Source organism: Cygnus atratus, chromosome 3, assembly GCF_013377495.2.
Source record: "Cygnus atratus isolate AKBS03 ecotype Queensland, Australia chromosome 3, CAtr_DNAZoo_HiC_assembly, whole genome shotgun sequence".
Lineage (NCBI taxonomy): Eukaryota > Metazoa > Chordata > Aves > Anseriformes > Anatidae > Cygnus > Cygnus atratus.
Genome location: NC_066364.1, coordinates 66,283,389 through 66,305,504, shown reverse-complemented (window position 1 = coordinate 66,305,504; position 22,116 = coordinate 66,283,389). Strand labels below are relative to the sequence as shown.

At 37.3% G+C, this 22,116-nt stretch overlaps 3 protein-coding genes across 16 annotated transcripts in view; 2 read left to right on the top strand and 1 right to left on the bottom strand.

Moving 5' to 3' along the window:
* TIAM2 (TIAM Rac1 associated GEF 2) overlaps nucleotides 1–2,474 on the top strand; it is a 170,621-nt gene extending 168,147 nt beyond the window's left edge. For all 14 annotated transcript variants that reach the window (XM_050710027.1, XM_050710016.1, XM_050710020.1 and 11 more), the window contains 2 exons: nucleotides 305–459; nucleotides 1,317–2,474. In XM_050710027.1, the coding sequence (XP_050565984.1) occupies nucleotides 305–459; nucleotides 1,317–1,957 (796 nt within the window). In that variant the 3' untranslated portion in view covers nucleotides 1,958–2,474. The remainder of the gene's footprint in view (nucleotides 1–304; nucleotides 460–1,316) is intronic.
* Nucleotides 2,475–2,484: 10 nt separating this feature from the next.
* The window catches only part of TFB1M (transcription factor B1, mitochondrial), a 28,338-nt gene continuing 8,706 nt past the window's right edge, over nucleotides 2,485–22,116 (bottom strand). The window contains exons 6-8 of the mRNA XM_035538830.2: nucleotides 17,746–17,865; nucleotides 6,057–6,184; nucleotides 2,485–3,411 (exon numbers count right to left, since the gene is read on the bottom strand). Coding sequence (XP_035394723.1) covers nucleotides 3,159–3,411; nucleotides 6,057–6,184; nucleotides 17,746–17,865 — 501 coding nt within the window. The 3' untranslated portion in view covers nucleotides 2,485–3,158. The remainder of the gene's footprint in view (nucleotides 3,412–6,056; nucleotides 6,185–17,745; nucleotides 17,866–22,116) is intronic.
* Nucleotides 5,031–14,003, top strand: CLDN20 (claudin 20). The gene is made up of 3 exons (XM_035538832.1): nucleotides 5,031–5,137; nucleotides 11,133–11,323; nucleotides 13,193–14,003. The coding sequence occupies exon 3, from the start codon at nucleotides 13,282–13,284 to the stop codon at nucleotides 13,939–13,941; it is 660 nt and encodes a 219-aa protein (XP_035394725.1). The 5' UTR covers nucleotides 5,031–5,137; nucleotides 11,133–11,323; nucleotides 13,193–13,281; the 3' UTR covers nucleotides 13,942–14,003.

The window sequence follows — 22,116 nt, the reverse complement described above, 5'->3', positions numbered from 1 at the left end:
TAACTTTACCAGATTCTTGGTTGGTTAGCAGAAACTACCTTCTGATAAAGACCACTCAGAGGGTAATCCCTTGGGTCCTGAAGTTACTTTCAGGCTGTTTTGTCTAAGCAAGTAACAAAGATCTCAAAACACAAAGTGTGTAAATGCCTAACAACACAGAACAACGTTAACTGCAAAACCACTACTAAAGAAATTGAGTGAAAAAACTACTACTCTAAATGACAGCAGAAAGCAGGAGGGCAGATTTTATTCCAGGTGTCTTACTTCAGAGGGAAAAATGAGGTTATGTTTTCTTAACTTGCAGTGACTCTGAGAACAAGACTAACATTGTGAAGGTGATCCGTTCTATTTTGCGGGAGAATTTCAGACGCCACATAAAGTGTGATCTACCTCTGGAGAAAACCTGTAAAGATCGCCTTGTCCCACTCAAGAACCGTGTGCCTGCAACAGCTAAACTGGGTAAGAAACAGGTTTTCAAAGTGAAAAACAGGCTGGAATCTAGAGTTGGCAGAAGATTCACTATCGTTAACATGACTAGTGTTGTACCAGACACACAAATCCCATTTCTTTTTCAGGTTGGGTAGCTGTGGTGATAGTTCTCCACAACTCAGTGCGTGCCAAGAGCTAAAAGAGATAAGAAGCTTGCTGTCTCTCACTGTTGATTTGTCATTAGCTGGCTTAAGGGAAGATTTAATAAGGCCCAAATTAATTTTGCTGGTTAGAAACAGAGTCCCTTTGGCATGCAGAATACTGTGTTCTTTCCTCTGGGTTATCTCTAGTGACTCAGCCTTGGTAACATTTAAAGCTAAAACAACTGACAAAAGGCAGGGGTTTCGCTTCTTTCAGTGCACTTAACCTGCATTCCCAGCAGCTATCCTAATTAATTAAGCAAGGCTTCAGATTTTTTAGCTAACTGAGTAGGTGTTGGCTACTAGTATTTCTAGTTCTCCATGTGTTCAGCTGACTGTAAAATTCCCATTACAATGCAGGAATGGGGACAGTTTTGGCCCTCTAGTGCTTGAAGTGCCTGCGTCAGTTTTGCTTTCCTGTAGATGTGTGTAAATCATTACTGCCATTTTTGGAGGATTTTGCATAGATTGCACGTGAAAGCAAGCATAGAGCCCTGGGTGGGGTAGGTAGAGTGAAAAATCTGCCACTTGATTAAGCTGTCAGTATCAGAATGCTGACACACCTGCCCTTGGACCATTATCAAGTGAGACTCTGTACACTGTGACTGGAAGGGGGCTATTGAGACAGACAGCATAACCAGATAACATTTTGATGAGAAAATAAAACTGCCTTCTTCCTCTGCACAGCTTCCACAAGGTCTCTGAAGGTACTGAAGAGTTCACCCAGCAGCGAGTGGAACGGTGAGCAGGGGAAAGGCACCTTCCAGGATTCTGATGAGTGCAGCCTGAGCAGCAGCACTCAGAGCAGCAGCTGCCACACCACAGAGAGCATACAGGAGCCCAAAAACTCATCTCCTGAGAAGCATGTACAGAGCTGTGCCTCCGACTTTTCTAATGCTCTTGTCAAGGAATCTGATATTCTCAGTGATGATGACGATGACGACTATCAGAGCCTAAAGAAGGGCAGCCCTACTAAAGACATTGAAATACAGTTCCAGCAGCTGAAGATTTCAGAGGAACCTAGTACTGACTCTGAACAAGATCAAGCTGCTGAAAAGGAGGAAGGAGATCGTTTCAAGACAGGAGACCATCCAAAGCTGGTGCGTGGCCACTTCTGCCCAGTGAAGCGAAAAGTAAACAGCACAAAGCGTAACAGAGGAACTCTGACAGCAATGCAAGAACGTCACCAATCCCTTGACAGTCACTCTGATGCTGCAAACTTGGATCTGAACTCTATTTTAGAAAGGGAATTTAGTGTCCAGAGTTTAACCTCTGTAGTTAATGAGGACTGTTTTTATGAAGCTGTGGAGAGGCATGGAAAATCCTAGCTTGAAAATGTTCATTTGAAGTCCACATAAAATTCAACAAACTTATTTTGCTTTAAAACCAGTGAATTCATGGAAGCCGCAGCAAAACTACTATCTGATTTTGTGCACTAATACATTTTTTCCACAAGAACAGCTGTAAAGGATTCTTAAGTTATTTTAATTTATTTTGGATCAAAAATAGATTAAGTTGGCCAAGGTCTGTAAATTAGTTCATCCCTTTCAAGCAGTTACTGAGATCACGTAGTATTCTTGGGGAGGGGAAGGAGGGCCTTGTTAGTACTTTAAATTATGTGGAAAAGGTGCTAGAGGGGCATTGCAGTGGAAAGCAGCATTACAAAATGACTTCTTCAATACCTTGGGCATTTAATTTCTTTGGTTTTCATTTTTGCTTTATTTAAAGCAGAATTAAGTTATTTTAATGTGTTTTAGTGCACAATAGTGCAGAAATTACATTTTTGTATGTCTCAAGATGCTGTTTATACTTATATATATGTGTAAATACAAAAAACAAAGCTTGGCCTGTAATCTTTTATTTGACTGTATTTTTTATTTTCTCTACCAGCCTGTACAGTAAAAGACACAAGTATTGTACTTAGCCATGTTTTCTACTTTTTATCATGCTGCTTTTCTCTGGTTAGAGCTTAAAATCCCAAGTTCTTTGCTTTTGTATACATGAGAAGAGTATTAGCAGACCTTGAGGCAATCTGTGCACTTTATCCTCCTGTAAGCCAGTCACTTGAGTATATTTATACAAGGCTTTTGGTTTTGTTTTTTAAATTACTCTGCACAGTAGGATTTTCCCAGATAAAAAGAGCACAAAACCCCAAACAACATCTTTCTTACATGCTGAAGTATGAAAATTTTGTTACTTTCTGTGTTGCAATAATGCACTCCCATTCATACAAAATTCATTATTCCAACTTAATTACATATCTCCTGACATACCTTGTTCTGGGTATTTGTTCTGTCCATTCCCCTGAAGTAAGAACCACCTGTGGGCAACTTTGTAACTGGACTGTCCTATAACTTTTGTCTACAGCTGAATGAAATGAATAAATAAAATGAAAAAGCCCTCTCCACCACTTTTTCCAAAGTATTTCTTCCATACCTGAACAGATGTAGGAATATATAAATCAACACCAGTCAACATCATCAGTGAGTTAAATTCAAATTGAGTTCACTGCAATTACAGCTATTACAGCTAATTTTCCTCTTCAGTTTGTTCTGTCTGACTGGTATTTTTAGGTAAATGCTGCCGCTTCTTCTGCTTCAGTTCTTCTCTGTAATTGTATGCAAAAAGGCTTGGGTCTTCCTCACACATTTTCCTGTATGTATTGCACAGATTTCTGAAGTGTGACATGGACAGCTGAAAAGGACGCAGAGTTGGATCAACATCTGCTGCCATCATCAACTCTTCTGTTTTTTTCAAACGTTCACTTTCAGGAAACAAGGTCCTACAGGCAGGGCAAAGAGCAGAAAGACAAGGTCAAACAATTCAGACAACTAAGTTTCCCCTAAGAGAGGGGAAGTTCTCTTGGGATTTTACATACTCTTAGTATAGGCCATTGTCTAAGCAAATGGAAATATATACAAGGGCCATTTTTCTGCAAATGCAATTTATAACAACATTGGAAATTACTTAGATATATTATACATTGAACACACACTGTATGCTCATGATTCACAATATTAAAAAAAGAGCTTTTGGGTACGGATACTGTCACAGAGCCTTCTTGGAATTAGCCTAATATTTAGAGAGCAACAACAGATTCGAATTTGGTTTGTCCTGATCTATTTTGCACATGACTTTTTTTAGGATGTATCATTCCAATGGGATAGATATTGTTATCACTTGTCATTAATAGTGTAAATCCAATGCCAGAAAAAAAAGCCAAGGAGGAAGAACGCAATATTTAATTATTGTTCATGTTTTAATATGGAAGATGTGCCTGGAGTCCTAGATTTCATTTTCTGCTGTCACTGTTCACAGATGGTCAAATAAGCTCATGTATTCTGTGACCTGACACATTAGCATCTTTCTTTCACAAGTTCCCCAAATCTTAATAATATTAGTTCTAATGATTTTAAATGTCTTGCAAAAATGCATTAACAAAGTGCCAACTACTGCAAGTACTAGCTGACTAGCTCTTACTTGCAGTCACTCTGTCTACAATAGGCTAGGAAGGCAGAATATTTGCACATGGTTGATGTGCATGTCTCAATTTTCAAATTACCTGCCTTTGTCATAAGACCTAAAAATGCTGTGCAGTGAATACAATAGCACATCCCATGCCCCCAGACTGTGCTTTGCAGGTCACCCGGACAAGCTAGTCAAAAGGCTTTGTATAAATAAAAGTTGACTCTTGGTGGAGACAGAGCACAAAGCTAAGAAGGTTTAAAATGACAAGAGAAGGATGGAATTTCTAGGAACAACCTGGTTTAAAGTAGTGTGCCACAAGGCCTTGATTAAAAATTTCTCCAATATTTTCAGCATCGTTATCAGCAAAGTTAAAATGGATCAGGACTTTGATCCTTTCTTAAGTTATTCTCACCTTTAAACTGATAGTTAAAAGGTGTTCCTCAAGCCAAATATATTTAATCACCTTCTATACACAGACTATGAAACATCTTATAAACATACATGAGCAGCAACTCAAACTATTTTTCTTCATTGACTTAGTATCTTAATCCAACATGCCATGTCTCTCTCAGGTGTCAGAAGTTGAACACAAATGTACACTAATTTTTGTTTTTATGCAATACCTTGTAACTAATGCAATAACCCCATTATGCACCAGCAGTTGCTGTTTTTTTTTTTCAGGTCAACTAAAGAATAAGAGGATTGTGGTTCTTTGCTGCGTGCTAGGGCTAAAGCATGTTAATCTGTTATGGACTACGTGATGGCCAAAAATTCAGATTTGCCTTCCTTGCCGCAAAAGAATGCGGAGCACTTATTAGCTACTTCAAATTACACAATAGTTGATTATTTTATTAAAAAAAAAACTTTGGCACAAATATTCTGCATAACATATACATGCTGACTGCGTGTGCCTTCTACTTACATTGTCAACTGAAGCCACTGTTTCATGAAGAAAAAACTGTAAATCAAATACAAACCCAGACAGTTTGGATAACTCATTTTCTCACTACCTCCAAATGGATACTCAAACGTTAGCACAGGTGAAGCAACATTCACTTTTGATCAACTGTTTGCATCCCAGACATCAATACCATGCATTGCCTCAGGCAAAAAAAAAACACAGAACACTACCCCATCTAAAAAACTAGAGGCAAAATTCTCTGTTCCCCTTCAAAATAGCAACAAATAAGGCATGTAGTTCCACAAGGTCTTATCCACTCTAGTTCTAAACTGCTTCAAAACCTTGTCCAGCAAAATTCAGCTAGCCAAAACTATAGCTGTATGCCTCCAGAACCTCACCACAGCTCTGTCACATATTTCTACAAGGCTGAATGCTGGCTTTTCCCATACCAAATCAGACACATGTCTGTGCTAGAGTTTTAACAGGACCCCTGGAGAACAGACAGAAGTTTTCCTGCATCAGTTACAGAACCTAGTAAATTCTCTCAGCAAGACATGGGGCTTTTTAAAGAGGCAATAAGAACTCCATACAAGGGCAGGCACAGAAACAAGAATTTGCCCTTTTGCCACTATTCCTCATTTCCCACAGATCAAATTCTTTCCCCACACACCGCAAGCTTCAATTCAGAATTTTGAGACTTTCATTTTTTGAACTCAACAAACAAATGCTGTTGTTTTTGTGGTTTTGTTTTGTTTGTTTGTCCATTTGTTTTAAAGTATCTGAGACAGACAAACTATTGGAAAGATCACCAATTTATCCCAGTAATTTTAACAGCTTCAATTGCACTAACAGAAATGCAGAGTAATTATTCTAGCAGAGGAACATTCGCCTCTCAATTTTGTCTCTAAAAATCATTCTGAAATGGAAGGATTTGATGAACTATGATAACATCTATAAATGGAGTGAATAAAATAAAATGCATGGCTAGAAGTGTTATCAACCAATGTAGTAGCATTTACAAAAACATGGCCCGAGAATTTTTCTTTAAAGTTTCTTACTCAATTCCGCGGAAACAGTGTTTTCTTCTAAACTGAAAAGCACTTCGAACCACTTTTTCTACTAGCTCGAACGGCTGCTGTATCTTTGGTTGCACCAATGGAGTGAAATGCACTACAGCCACATCCACCTATAAGGAAAAGCAAAACATCAAATATTTGAGTAGATGTAGTCCTTTGAGAGGCATAATTTCTTTAGCGTTAACAAGTTAGGCAGCAGGAAACAGGCAGAACATAGGAAGACATTGTGACAGGTAACAGCTGTGTGATGACTAGTGTCATAGTATTTGATTTGGCTTGACTTTCAAAGCCCTGGAGAATTTTAGTCTTTCTTAGTTATCTACATATTTCTAATTAGCTCACATGCCAGTAGTCCTTAGTACTTTTTTCCCCATGGCACCTCCTCCATCAAGAACAACTTCCATGTAATCTGTAAAGTAATTAGCACTTCTTTCTTGAGATCCTTCCACAAGACAATTCTAACGTGATACACATATTAGACAGTATTCGATATACAGACTGAAGGGCAGTTGGAAAAAATCGGTATTATAATTAGAAATCAAACCCATTCCCTATATATTTTCAGTTGCTCTAGGGCTTTCGCAAAATGCAAGCCAAGGACCTACCTTTCAATATATTAAGATTTTAAAAATCTAGTCTATTCAAAGGAATGATGGGTAGAAAGAAATTTGCATTCAATTTAAGTGACAACTGAACTCTGTATTTACACTGTGTTCCATCACACTTAATCCAAAATGATTTTTGAATGCTTCCACACATCTCTCTTTCAAGTTTGTTTATTCTTTTATAGTTCTAAAATCAGCTTGGTTCACAGACCTCTCTCTTCCCCTGTGTCTGAAAACAGAATGAAACAACATCCTGCCTTCAAGACGCAGATGTACACTTTATATACACAGATGTACATATAAAAGCACACACAATATGTCATGCAATTACAGCGACATTGTATTATGTCGAAACACGCTAAAAAAAACAACACATTCAGACAATGTTTTTTTTCCCACTTCTCCACTTTTTCTGTAAGCTAGAGAGTCAAGACTAACACAGAAAATTTATTTAAAGGACTAAAACATAAAAATAGTAAATAAAAAAAGTTACAAGAGCTTATTTAATTAAAAGTAAGATGACAAATCAAAACCTGACATATGGAATATACAGAGAAATGCAGATAGATGTTTTTGCAAAGCCGTTTCTGAATCTCTCACATGCTTCTACGCTTGTCAGGAAGACCACCAGCACACAGTGAAAACTTGGGTTCACACTGAGTGTCTGAAGAGTTGATCTTTTAGAACAGGGTAAATATATGCTTCACATGACCAACTCCTTGCACAGAAATACTAAGGGCTTATTTATATACGTGTATGTTTATCTACTTTTTTATTATGCAATATAAAAATACCTTTCCCCCACAAAACTAGGGACAAGAAAACCACCAGAGACCATTTGGGATCTCCTAGTCCCTCAGTTTTGCAGAACTGCTCCTACGTGAGGTATGAAGATGCTTTTGGTTTTGAGCGCAGGGCCTGCATCTTTAAAAACAAAATTCTAAGGGAGAGGAACGAAGAACACAGTCTAGAAGCAGTGTAGAATTCAAATGAAAAAAACAGCTCAATTTGCAATCTCAAGGCCAGTGGGCAATAATTTCTGCTTCTGAACCAAAACGCAGCTCTCCTCAGCATTTGTTCCATTGCAGACACGGTTTTCTTTGGACCCCAGGAAAGCTGCCTGGTAGCTATAGCAACAGATACAGGGCAAAGCTTTTTACTTGTAATGGGCCGCTCCTTTACAATGACACAAGCTATTTTTCCCTAACCTTTTTAATATGCATAAAACAGAGAGAAGAATTATGAAAGCCAAAACAGAGTTCATGAGAGCACTTAGAAAGCACAAGTTCATTTTATTAAATTTTGTCCCTTATTAAAGGATAATTTGATTGGTAACACTCTTCTTGCCCACCAAGTACACTAGTAATATTTACAAAATAATGCTCAATTCTTATAAAATAATGAATATGAAAGTTATCCTACTGGTATATCCTGAACCATCAATAGCATAACTATTTTCCCTTACTGTTTTAGTATATGAGCATATAGTATATATTTAGTATATAGTATTTATATAGTATAATAAAATATAGCATACATAATAAATATAGTATTTATTTAGTGTATATTTAGTGTATAGTTAATGTTCTAGTAAGGCAGGAGGAACACGTGACGGTACAATGTAATTCAGTCCACTGCCTTGCTCATGAAATCAACACTTGAAATTAGAATAAGCCTAAATGAGACAATTTTACTACTTGTTAAACATAAACTTTTCATGATGGGCAATGCATGTATCCGGCAACAAGCCTGTATTAAAAGAAAACTCACATATCCCCTTCCAAGCTGTCATTTTCTCCTATAGGGAACTGAAACCTAAGCAGAACATACTACACTTCATTAGAACGGACTGTGTGAGTTCCTAAAAGATAGTCCTAAATCAGCACTTTCATCAACTGAGTGGTCAGTACCAGCACTGTACCTGTCTGCTACAGACAAATGTTAGGTCTAACACCAGATACATCTATCCCGTAGCGGTCTTCTTCTGACGTGAGGGTTTCATTTTGGTTCCCTTCCAGCAGAAAATAACTACAGCACTGCGCTAATAGCAATAATCTAATTCCTGTGCAACCACAGCCTTGTAAAACTTAAGTCCATTGCCACTAGGCTCGTATCACCTCCAGGGCTTGAAAAATGTCCCTTGAATGTTTTGTCCTTTTGAGTTGCAATTTAGATGATAATCTCTTTCATACCTTCGGTGCTCATCTTCATCTGGTTTCCCTCCCTATGTCTTCAGAAGGAGCAGTGGTAGAAACAAAGGTCAAGACTATTTTCAGACAAAAGTTTATTACTGCTGCTATTACATTTTAAGAATCATTCCCAAAGTATTTTTTAAAGTAGCGAAGGCACTGGTGTTTTTTCTGACATAAACTAAGAATATGTAAGTATGGTTCAACTCAAAGGTCCACCAAGTCTAATAAGCAGCACGCACACACGCAGAGAAAGAGCACCAGAACAAGTCAAACAACAAAACTTGTCCAGGATGCCCACTCTCCTGCAATCTGTGCGCAGGGACCTGCTGAGTTAAAAATGATGTCTTCACATTTACTAAATTTAAAGGGATTTTGCTACCAAGAATTTGGCCTAGTTGCTTTTGAATACCTGCAAGCATTGTGCATTTCCCTGTACTGTGTGGAGACAAGGTCTTACAGTTTATGCATGCAGGAGGCAATGTAGTCCTTTCACTTTGCAGCTGTGCCATCTACTATTTTTAATACACAACTCCTTCTTATCATACTGGAAAATATGGAATTTTCCTTCCCAATCGTACTTTGAACTTCCCAGTCCTTTAACATAACCCTCATAAACAACACCATACCAGCATGAAAAGGCACTGGATTATTTTTTCTCACACAGAAGTTAAAACATCTGATTGCCTTAGTAACCACTTGGAGCAAGGAGCCATCAAGATATGAGTTTACAAAGTACCACAGTGAACTTCACTACAAAACTCTAAAAAAACAAACAAACAAAAAAACAGATTAATGAATTCAGACTATTCCTGCATGTGTGTTTTTCCCCTCGTGTCACTTCATATGTATTAATGCTTCATTTTAATTTCCTATTTTATCAAATCAGTAGCACTATAAAGTTCCCTTTGCAATTTTTCAAAGTTAAATGCCATCTTTACTATTCTCAAAATTTTCATGAGAAAAATATTTTACATAGGTCTGCACATTTTTCCAGACTGTTGATGTTATGCAGCACAAGCATTTACTCAGATTTGCTCCACTATTCCACTAATAAATTAAACTCCAGTCAGTGTGAAAACTGACCATTTATTTCTACCCATCTATTCATATTTAGTTTTCTAACCAACTATTTCTCCCCTGTAAAGCGCTTTCTTCTTTACTCTGTGACAGTTTAATTCTTTCAAGAGCTTTGGAAAGGCCATCACAAATGCTTTCTGATAACCTAAGTAAATCTCACTGTGGTCCACACATTCTCTGACTGCTCCAAAGAACCCCAAGTAGACTTATGAGACATTACACATTTCTGCAGCATTTATACATTATCCACTTCTTTGATTTTTAAATTAGCTTCTACCAGTTTGTCCAGTACTGTAAGAAAGTTCTTGACAAGCTGGAAAACCCCGAAGAACGTCTAAAGATGTTATGTCAGAACGTACACATGATATTAGCTCATACTGCAGATGCTGAATCATCACACTAGTGCCTACCTGGGAACTGAGAAATTTCCCTCAGATGGGACAGCCGACAAGTTATTAAATGTCACCATGTCTATAGGAGCAAATCCAGGGGTTCCTCACTGGCAAAGGAAAATAAAATAATTTTGATCCCCCAAATCTTTTGCACCACAAAGATGAACACAGGAAACCGAAAGCCAGAAACAGAACCTACGGTTTTATCGCTGCTGCAAGCAGCAAGACTTCTCCCAGCTTCTCGATTTCTCACACTGACTTGTTGAGGCCACTTCACCAATAAGTTGTAGGTACCATATAAGCTTTATTCCTACATTCTTTTACATAGAATGATAACAAAGTAAAGGATGACCTACAGAGGACCAAAGCTATTAAGGACTGATGGGCAAAACTTGTAGCTGAATGGAAATATGCTGCTGTTCCAATTAGAAATTAAAATACATTGCATAGTTCTTTCCTAGGAAGTTTAAACTCATAATAAGATTATATGTGATGAAAAAAAAAAAAAGGAGAGAGAAAAAAAAAATAGAAAACTGTCCAGCTCTCAGATCAACTTAAATGAATCCTACCTACCCCCATCCCTGAATTCGTAAATCTATGGTTTCTGGATTATCAAGATTTTACTCCTCCTTTTAATCACTGTTTACAGTTTTCATCATAGAAGCTGGATATCATGATGTATTTAGCACGAAGGGCCTCCATGTATTTTTCTCTATAATCTCTTTGCTTTCCCTTACTAAGTGTTTGTCAAACAAAACTCATTAAACAAAGTAGTCCTTTATTCTCTGCTAGATGGAACTAAGAGAGGGAACAAACAACAGTACTGCACTTGCTGTAGAGAAGAGAAAAAACAACACTCCAAGAAATTTTGTTAATACACGCCAATGCAGTTTTATATGAGAAGGGACAGTTCCGCTCAAGAGAAACTGTATTTTTCCAGGACATCTACAGTGAAGAAAACATCTCAGACCTCACATCGAGCAGTAAGTGATACACAAACAGAAATGTACGATAACTGTGTGTTTTATTACACTTACAGTGCTTATAGTTGAATTTATCATGCCCTTAAATCAGTTCACCCCGTTAATTATAATATATGATTACCATTTGCAGTGCTTTGGGTTTATGTTTACATGCTTGAAAATGCTGAAATTTTAAAAATGATGCAATAAAATGCTAACTCGAGATCCTAATTAGCTCTTCCAGAATATGCTTTTGAATGACTTTGAGCTACCTAGACGTGTCAGTTCCTTCTGTAGAAGGAAGATAAGACATCTTTCCCATGGGCCTGATATAGCAAATGATATGTATTTGCCAAAGCAACTCTACACAGACTGAACAAACCGAAGGGATCTGGAAATAGGAAAGACTTGGAAATAAGATTTTTAAATAGAGTAACTTAACATATTCACCTTAACTATAATAATTTGATATATACATATATTTACGCTGGACAGAGTTAGCACATTCTTAAACAATTACCTGAATTAAGTAAAATATATAAATTCTAGTTTATTACTAACCCTGCACTACAAAATTAGAGAATTACTTGATATGTAATACTACTAAAGACATAGTGATCAAAAATTTGCAGTTTATGTACAAAAAGGTGAAATAAGAGTATAATGTCATCGTTATTTTGTGCTCTACTTAATTCAACTTCATCCCTATTATTATAGCTTTTCAAAAAAGTTTTAACAATACTGAACAATAACATTAAAATTGGTCTTATTTAGACAGAACGTCTGAGAAAGCATAAGGACTGCTCTTTCTTTATCAGGCTGATAGAAAACAAAACCTGCCAATTACAGAGCCCCACTCAAAAGGCAGGACAGCTTTTCTAATCCGCATCACTGGTTTCAAAACATTTTTCTTCATCTGCTATCCCAACAGTCCAATTGATGTAACATCAATGGTTCTGTCTTCACAGGTGTGTCCTACTACCCAAATGTTCTACTCTGTCAAATTAAACTTGACCCTTTATGTAAGATTTTTTTTTAAAACATTTTTTTTTAATTTTCACTGTATGGCAAATTTGCCAATTATTTCCGATAGCTTTCTGATTAAAAATGCACTTACACAACTGAGTTGCTCCTTATCAGTATTAAAGCCAGTATTTTATTTTATAAACAACAACACATCATATTCACACTTAGAATGGACTTGCTAAGACTGTTGATCTATGTCGAGGACTGAGAATCGCTGACTGAAAATAAAGCAGTGATTCAGAAATGTTCCTTACATAAGTTAACCATGAAATATTGCAAGAACTAAGCACCTTCTTATTCTTCTTTCAAAAACAAGGGAATTGGGATCAGTTACCAAAGAAAAGAATGACAATATTTAAAGACCTGAAAGAAAGGGTTGCTTTGAACTATACTTTAAACAAAGGATAACAATGTTCATTGTTAAAAAACAGTCAACAGGAGCTACAATAACATCTATCAACACACTTAAGGTGCATTAAGAGTACAATATATTTTTCACCAATGTGTTTTTCTACAGTGGCTTCTAACCCGCAAGTTTCTAATGTACCATTCAAAATGTTTATTTGTCTAGTATGCCTGCAATCTGTATATGATTACTGAGTGCAACTCCAGTAAAGTAAGTTTGTTTGATGGCTTTTAATCACGTACGAAAGAGTAGCCCCTTCTTACAAGCCATGCTAACACTGTCCATTTGTCGTCATTTACGTTCGAGTGCCTTGCATGCAGCTGCTCTCATCTGCTTCAGGGTCACGTTCAGATACTCATTCAGATAGCTCTGATTTCAAATGCAAGCCTTTTTTGTTTGCTGATTTCTTTTTCTTTCTGGCTGCACTTCTCCTCCTCCCCTTCCTCCCTATCGCACAGACGGCTCCAGCCCCGGCTACGAAGCTGCCAACCAGTTACACACGTTTACAGGAGAGAAACGGGCAGACAAAAGGGGACGGCAGATAACCATGGCATCAGCCGGTCTGCAGTTCTTTGCTTTTATGCTGGCTTTGTTTGGTGCTTTTGGAGCCATCGCAGCCACCTTGCTACCAAACTGGAAGGTGAACGCAGATGTTGGCTCAAATATCATAACAGCTATAACACAGATGCAAGGACTTTGGATGGACTGCACGTGGTACAGCACCGGGATGTTTAGCTGCACCCTGAAATACTCCATTCTCTCGCTGCCTGTCTACATCCAGGCTGCACGGACCACCATGGTACTGTCTTGCATCCTGTCAGCTTTTGGCATCTGCATCACTACAGTTGGAATGAAATGCACAAAACTGGGAGGGGACACTGACAGCAAAAGTCACACTTGCTTTGCTGGAGGAGTCTGCTTCGTTCTTGCGGGAATCTTTGGATTAGTACCGACATCGTGGTACACGAGAGAAATCATTTCAAATTTTCTGGACCAGACCGTTCCAGAAAGCAGTAAACACGAACCGGGAGGAGCGGTTTATATAGGATTCATTTCAGCAGGGTTTCTGCTTATCGCAGGTGTGATCTTCTGTACCTCCTGTTTCAAAAAGCAGCAAGGAGCATGGATTTACCCTCCAAAGCAGCAGCATTTCCCATCCACACAGCAGGAGAACAATGCAGGTTACAACTTGAAGGACTACGTGTAAATATAGTTGTTTCTATCCATTGAGGCTTTTTTTTTTTGTGCTAAGTGTAGTTTGAGTACTTTAAAGAATGTATAACACTTAAATTTTCTTACATCTGGGCTGCAGTTATATTTACGCAAGGTATTTTGGTTTTAGTGAGATCAGCAGAAAGAATGAGGTAGGAAACAATGCTTGTCTCCTGCAAAAGTACTTTTCGGTAGATTTTTCAAACCATTCTTTTCAACTTTCCAAGTAACATTTGCTGAATAGAAAGGAATTATTTCAACATAAGCAACAGTACAATTAATGTAATAGTGGCTTTTTACAGCCAAGATGCTTAAAAACAATCTATTTATCAAATCAGGCTATCAGTAACATAGAATGCTTAATAGAGTATTTTACTTTTTCTCTTTATCTATGATGCAAGGAAAAAGAAAAAAACCACAACACAACACAAAAAACACCTCTCTGTCCAAGAAGCCCAACTGAATGGCCTTTAAGCAACAGCCACATTTGCCTTTCATTATCAGTTCCAAATTGTCTTGGTAACTAGATTTCCTAAAAGGAACAAAAACAACCAACCATGCAAACAAACCAAAAACAAAAAACAAAGCAAGAAAAAGAACAACAACAAAACACACACACAAAGACCTGTACCCCCCCACCTTAGCTGCATTGTTTATTTGCATATCAGGATGAAGAATCAGCAGTACTATTCAGATGGTGCCAAAAACGTGTCTCCCGCCTCAAACTGCCACCTGCTGTGGGTTTCCTTTATTATTGTTACAGAAATGCCTATTGGGCATTCTCCAATTGCTACTAATCTATCACTACATAATGAACGTTAGATTCGAGGAGCCCTACAACAGAAATGTAACCAAGACTATGAAAACATCTGTAAACTGTAGCGCGCAGGATGCAAACCATTTATCTATGCACATGAAAAATCTGGAAGCCTCCTGGCTTACACTTGCTCAAATTAACTTTTACCAGCTCAAACACTACAGCTACCATCTATTGTCTTGAACATTTCTAGCCTTCTAGAAGAATTTCACAGGTGCTTTTAATAATTCCACTAAGGCCCACACCCAGGTATTCCATTACTGTAAAATGTAATATACAATGGTGATAAAGAAACTGCTTCTTCGTTTAAATGTATTTCGTTAACCCCCTTATTTTGAATAATAATCATAGATCCTTTAACCTTTTCTTTCAACACGCAGATTTTATTTCTTATTGCTCACTGGCAGAGGATGTCCTATCGAAATGCTTCCCCAAATGAAAATCAAATTGATGTTAACTTGCTAGCACAGGTAAGGGGCCATGATGCAGGCCTCTACATTTAGGAATATGATAATTCCAGACAAGTCTTTCCATAAATCCAACTGATATGTATTCTGTGTACCTATATACAACTTTCACTTCCCATGTTATTAGCCTGAAATTCATAAGAACAGTATAAATTATACTGTTATCTATTATAACAGTGTAATGTTATATATATAACATTATATACAGAGTTAATTTATCAGACAAAGTAAAAACTTCTGTTACAGCATTTTAGAAAGTGAAACGCTTTATACATCTAGTAATGTAAAGAGTTTTTGTTCTACTGCCCATATTCTCTGAACGGAACTTCATCTTGCTTTTATTACTACTGCTACATGGCCATTTTGAGCTTGCTATCTATGCATCAAGGAGCTCATTTTGCACTATTCCTAACGTTGTCATCAGCAGTTTGCTAGTATTGTGGAGAATGAGCTATGAGCAAAAAGCCATTTTTTCTTTGCTTAAGACACAACGCTGTGCAGCACTGTTCCGTGAACCAGAAGCCTATTACGTTTCAACTTTCATAGGTATTGTTAAAAAAATATTAATTCATTGAGCAAATGAGGTAAACAACTCATTCCCACAAACCATGCTTCTCCACCTTTAGCAAGGGGCCTGACGTGACACTATGCTGTGATTATTGCTAATACACGGGAATTAAAACAAACATTTATAAAACAAAAATCTAAGATGTTTTTAGAGGAGGACATATGAAAAATACAATAATTGCATACTACAAGTGAAATGAAGTATTCTTAAGACATATAAGCAGCAAGTTTTTAGTTCTAAAAACTTTACACAGAAGTACCTGAACATCTTTGTATGCCTATGAAATAAAAATCAAGCACTGAGCTGCATCATTCACAATACACTGCAAGGGCTTTCCAGGAATGTAAAGGTTCTATCACCAACTCCTCAAACTATGTCAGTCTACTGCTAAGGGAAACGGGAACAATACAGAAGATCAGTCTACAACAGGAGTTTGAAAGAAACAAAATACAGATGTCCTGGGACCATCTGAAAAGCTTATACTTTCTGTTTTTGCATTATAATCAATATTTGCTTTAAATCAAAGAAATATATTAATACATGCTTGCCTTTAATGGTACTCCCTTTTTATAGGATTTGCTTATACTGAGATGTTTGTCACCCCTCCGTGAGCTTTCTCTCTCTCTCAGTCAGCTAAGGCCTTTTCAATACAGGAAAATGGGACTATCAGTTAGAGCTTCCCAGTTCTGAGATACAGATGGCAGGAGCTTTTTCACTACATCTCTACTATGTTCTCAAATCACTGCAACCTTTGAGAAACAACCACCACAAAATTGGAATTTGGGCCTTATTGAACACTATTTCACACAGGTGGAATCCTGAAAGTATTTTTGAAAAAAATCAGCTAGGAGACAGCAAAACCAACCAACCAACAAAATGCAAAAACAAAAAAAAAAATAAAAGGTCTTCTGCATGATCATTTTTCTTTACAACAGACTGCTGTCACAAATAATAATTTAATATTTGGTCAGTTACTTGCTCAAAAAAAAAAAAAACTAAAGGAATTTTTAATCATAATCAAAATTTGCACAAAAAAAAAAACACTGCAAAATTCACTGTGGTAAGAGAGAGGGAATGGGCTTAAAAAGGTTTTCAAGACAGAAGCCTGAGGAATAAAAAGACCAAGAGAGAGACCGTGATAAAAGGAAAGGATGATTTATTGAAGAGGTGAGCCAACCATTTCAAGAAGATCTTTCAGAAGCAGAAAGTAGATTTCCATGTGCTCTTAGGGCAAACAGACCCCACTCAGTGTATCAGGCACGTATTTTTACAAAAAGAAAAAACAGATAGATCCACGTCCAAAATCTAGTTCAAATTTATCATTCTTGATTCCTGTAATCCTAATGGCTATTAATAAAAAACTGGCAGTAAATACGAGGATAGCAAAGCCACTGTTCTCCTCTCAAGAGCAGATAGGAGAGAAATCAGATGGTTACTTTTTTAAACAGGGAGTAGGATGTAGGTGACTAAGTGGAATACCGAATAGGAGGGTGTTAAATATACTGAAGATAAGCAGGGTGAAATGTAGATTATAGATGTGGTAAAATTAGAGATCTTTGACATAAGAAAAGCTTTTATTTATCAGGGTCTTTCAGAGGACCCACCAAATTTTCCAGGCACAGTTCTCAAACTGTTCATAACTGCAACCTGTAAAATAGCTGGCTTTCCAAATATGCTCCAATCCTAGCAGATTATCCTATCGCTAAATTTGTATCTCCCTCTCCAGAAACACCCATAGAAGTACAGTGATCTTACAGATAAGACTTGAAGGTCAAAGCCAAGTTCTGAGGAACCAAAAACCAAAAAAGTATCTTCCTGAACCACGTACGCTTCACCTACAGGTGTAGCACACCACTCTACTTAGTAGTACAGAGATGCTGAACTGAAGATCAGATATATTACCTGTCTGAAAAATTAACAATAAAAAACACAAAAAAACAGACTTACCTCTGGTTTTGGAACAAAGGCTTGACCTGGTATTACAAAACGGTTTTCAACAGTGCAGAGATGCTGAGACATGATGGACAGTCTGCTGCGCTGCTTGCCTCCTGTATTAGCTGTAAGCCTCTATTGAAGAATCAAAATATACAAATCAGTGAAACTGAATTGACCAAGTAGTCAATTACATTAAAGCTTGATTATCAGCATAATCAAAGACAAAGACATATTAAAAAAGAAAATTAATTCTTGTGAACTCACATCAGAGTTTATGCCCAGTTCATCTAGAATTCTCTTCTCCGATGTAATAGCTTTTCATTAAGATATCATGGTAATTTACAACCTCAGTCCTTCAATCAGATGCACATGAAAAGGAGCTCCTTGAACTTCTGCAGAACTTAATGAACGTTCAAATAATTTTGTATGGGCACAAAAGAATACTATAATGCTGACTGCAGAATTCAAATTGACCACCACGGGCTGATGGTATTCTCACATACTTTCCTTCGACTCTTTCTGAATCGAATATTTTTCTTTCTTCTCCAAAACCGAAGCTCCATAAACTCAAAATCAGATACCAAACAAAATTTATTCACTATAAACTGGCATATGTTTACTATATACGCAAATAAGTTCAATCTACTTTACTAAGCTTAGATACCTTACAATACGAGCATTTAATACCTAAAATTGAAATTAGCATTTTTCTGGTTTTCTCAAGGGATTTCTTACACAGAGAATCACAAAGTCACCCAGAGATTGGAAGTTTTCTACGTTTTCATGTTCTTTCGGTTTTGCTAGCACAAACAATTATTAAACACAAAAAGCCCCAGTAAAACAATTCTCAAATGCTAGAAAACATTACAGAAACTACATAGATACAAAATTTTGAAGATTCCTGTTCTTATTTATCATTAATTAAAAAAAAAAAAAGTCAATTTGTGTATCTGGTAACATCTGTACATTATGTAGCTTCATGTGACATCGAGGTGCTCGAGCGAGTCCAGAGAAGGGCAACGAAGCTGGTGAGGGGTCTGGAGAACAAGTCTTACGAGGAGCGGGTGAGGGAGCTGGGGTTGTTTAGCCTGGAAAAGAGGAGGCTCAGGGGCGACCTCATTGCTCTCTATAGGTACCTTAAAGGAGGCTGTAGAGAGGTGGGGGTTGGTCTATTCTCCCATGTGCCCAGTGATAGGATGAGGGGGAATGGGCTAAAGTTGCGCCAGGGGAGGTTTAGGTTGGATATTAGGAAGAACTTCTTTACTGAAAGGGTTGTTGGGCATTGGAATGGGCTGCCCAGGGAAGTGGTTGAGTCGCCATCCCTGGAGGTCTTTATAAGACATTTAGATGTAGAGCTGAGCGACATGGTTTAGTGGAGGACTTGTTAGTGTTAGGTCAGAGGTTGGACTCTGTGATCTTGGAGGTCTCTTCCAACCTAGATGATTCTGTGAAATTCATACTCGTGAAATCATGCCACTTTTATTAAAATTGTGTCTGAAAAATAAATTATACACATTGCTGAAGATTTTTTTTTCTTTTTTTCAACAAGTCTCCTAAAAGGCAGTTCAAGCATAGAACCAATAAAATCCTTTTCAGCGACTTCTCAGAAAGAAAGCTCAATGATTCTGTTTGCCTACATCAGCATTTAAAACTACCTTCAATATTGCTTCAGAGGAAACCTATTACATATATATATATATGTGCCATAGTTGCTATTCTTTTTTAAAAAAACAACACCACATTAAAGTCTAACATTGCAATCAGATATGCACTTCCTTTACTTCTGCAATGGAAATGAAATGGACAGCACTTGTAATCCTTACAGTGCCAACTCAAACAAGCTACTCTTACTTCCCATGAAAACAGCAAGCCTCAGGCTGTTAGTGCCTACCTCTCAGCTACAGAAGGGGATAACTTGGCAATATCCAAGTCTGGGCAGTAACATCTTAAATCACTTCAATCACATCTGCAGGAACATACCTGAGTATGGCACTTCTCAGTGAACCCAAAAATGCTGAGAACATACTTTTGTAACTTAAATAAGGTAGTGGCCTTTTTTTCATCTTAAAGCTCAAAATTTTCTTTGGTCCTACCTTTAAAATGTGGATAGCATCTGAAACTGCACTAAGTCAACCATGCTAGAGGTTTAGCTAGCTAAGTAACATTTTTTGTACCTACTATTAAAATTTCATCAAGGCATGAATCAAAACAAGGATTCTGAAACCTAATCTGAAATACAGCCTAGGTGGTACTTGACACCTCTTTAAGGGTGCTCGCTACCAACTCCTCTCAAGGTACCTCAGGGATGATTTATTTTTTTCCCCAGTAAGCTATCCAATACAACTGTGCTTTTCACAAGCACGTATTAAAACCTCATTATCAATGAATCTGCAAAATCCATCACAGGAATTAACGTACGTAAGATTGGCAAAGCTGGCCACATGAAGGAATTTTAAACACATCCTTGTATACAAGCCTCTTTCTGTGATTTTTTTAAGAATATATTTATATTCAACTTATAAGAATTATGAAAACATGATAATTTTTCTTGTTTGCTGTTCAAAAAACTGAACAATTTCCCACTTGATTAGTGCCTTTTTTCTAGTGTTCTAAATAGACAGCAGTGTTAGACCCAAATTAAGTATTCTGCTCTTCTAACGTGCCTATCTTCTAAATGCCTAACATCACCCAGCCTGGCAGCCCTCAGATGGCACTGGCAGAGCAGTTCAGATGAATTGCACTCTGTGCTCAGTTTTACTTAATATTAGAGACTAACAAATATCTTCCATTTAAACTGAAATGAGACTCATGTTAATGGTCAGGAAGTATCCAGCCCAGGTGCCAAATTTGAGGTGAAGTACTGAATAACCTGTGGCAAAGTAAAAAATCTTTTCCTCAAAATAAGGATCAATTTTACAAAAATAAACTATAGAGGCAAAATGATTTGACTGACACTTACAAATGTTATTTTAATGCTGGGAATATCTGGCCTTATCCTCCTTAATGGGCCTCAGAATTCAGTGTATAACAACATAACTACTGGTTCTCATCAACAATTTAATCAAATCATATCAAACACAGAGTTCAGTAGTAATAGGCCTATACTGACATAATTCATGACAATGTAGCTGTGTTAAAAGAAAATGGGGAAGCAGGAAATTAACACCAGCAAGGAATGAAAAGATATTTTAACCTGTTATAATAGCAGAACCTAGCTTGACTACAAATTAACATGGCACGCTCCTTTCTTTTCTTACTGTTAACTTCAAGTTATCCTAATTGATTACGAAGCACATGGGTCCATTCCATCACAGCAGGCCACCCTTCCACCGAATGCATGGTATATGCACCAAGACTTTCTTTAGTATTTAGGCTCTTAACTTAGAAGGGACCAGTGAGGACACCAAGCTGCTATGAAATTTTCCTTTCAGGAATGTAAATCCATAGATATATAAAATATTAGCAGAAAATTAAAGACCTAATTTATTATCTGCGTTAAACTATTCTGTATTTGCTGGTACTAAATATGCCTGTAGTTGCCAGATCACAATGGCTAAGCTACTTCAGAAGATCACAAAAAAAAAAAGGCACAGGTTTTGATTACCATTCCTCCTAATCAGAAGACCAAGTAGCCTCTCCCAAAGGAGTATTAATTATGTCAAACTAATTATGGAAACACAAACCATGAACTATGAAAAATTTTGTCTTCAGTGGAAGCCCTCTGCTTGAATAAGCACAAGAACAAGAATCAGGAGGTCCCAGAATGTAAAGTCAACAACAATTAACACGGATTCATTGCACAACCTTGAACATATCACTCAATTTCCTAGTGTTTTTAACTTCACTTTCTAAACACAAAGAACTTAAGAGTGCATGGTATTTTGCATCTCATTTGAGCTATGCTGAGTGCAGAAGCACTATAATCTACATGTCACCAGTGGTGTATGCAGCTGGTTACAGCTATATAAAGCACAAAGTCCATTTATGCTCTCAGCACTAGGCCACTTTTTCCACTGCTTTTACAAATCGTTGTCTTTTACTCATCATCACTTTGCATTTCGTATCAGTCTGTGAGCCATATCTTGCAATGAGGTATAATCTCAGATGACGTGAAGTCCTTCTACAAAATGGAACCGTGTTTTTTAATGCCAGAAACCACATGAGCTTAGAACTGAATTAAGAACCCCATCTCATTTCGTAACAAATGTTCGTCCCTGGTGTTCTCTAGAGCCACCTACTGGAACAACTTCAGTACTCACCTTGAAGCTTGATTTCAGGGCTAGGTTAATGACAGCACAGTATGGTTTTCTGTGACCCCAAATGACAGCAGACACTTGCATATATAATTACTATTAATTTACATACAGCAAAACACAGTAAAAT

What these genes read in the sequence shown, in the direction of transcription:
- CLDN20 (XM_035538832.1), top strand. Translation starts at nt 13,282, where the DNA reads ATGGCATCAGCCGGTCTGCAGTTCTTTGCTTTTATGCTGGCTTTGTTT.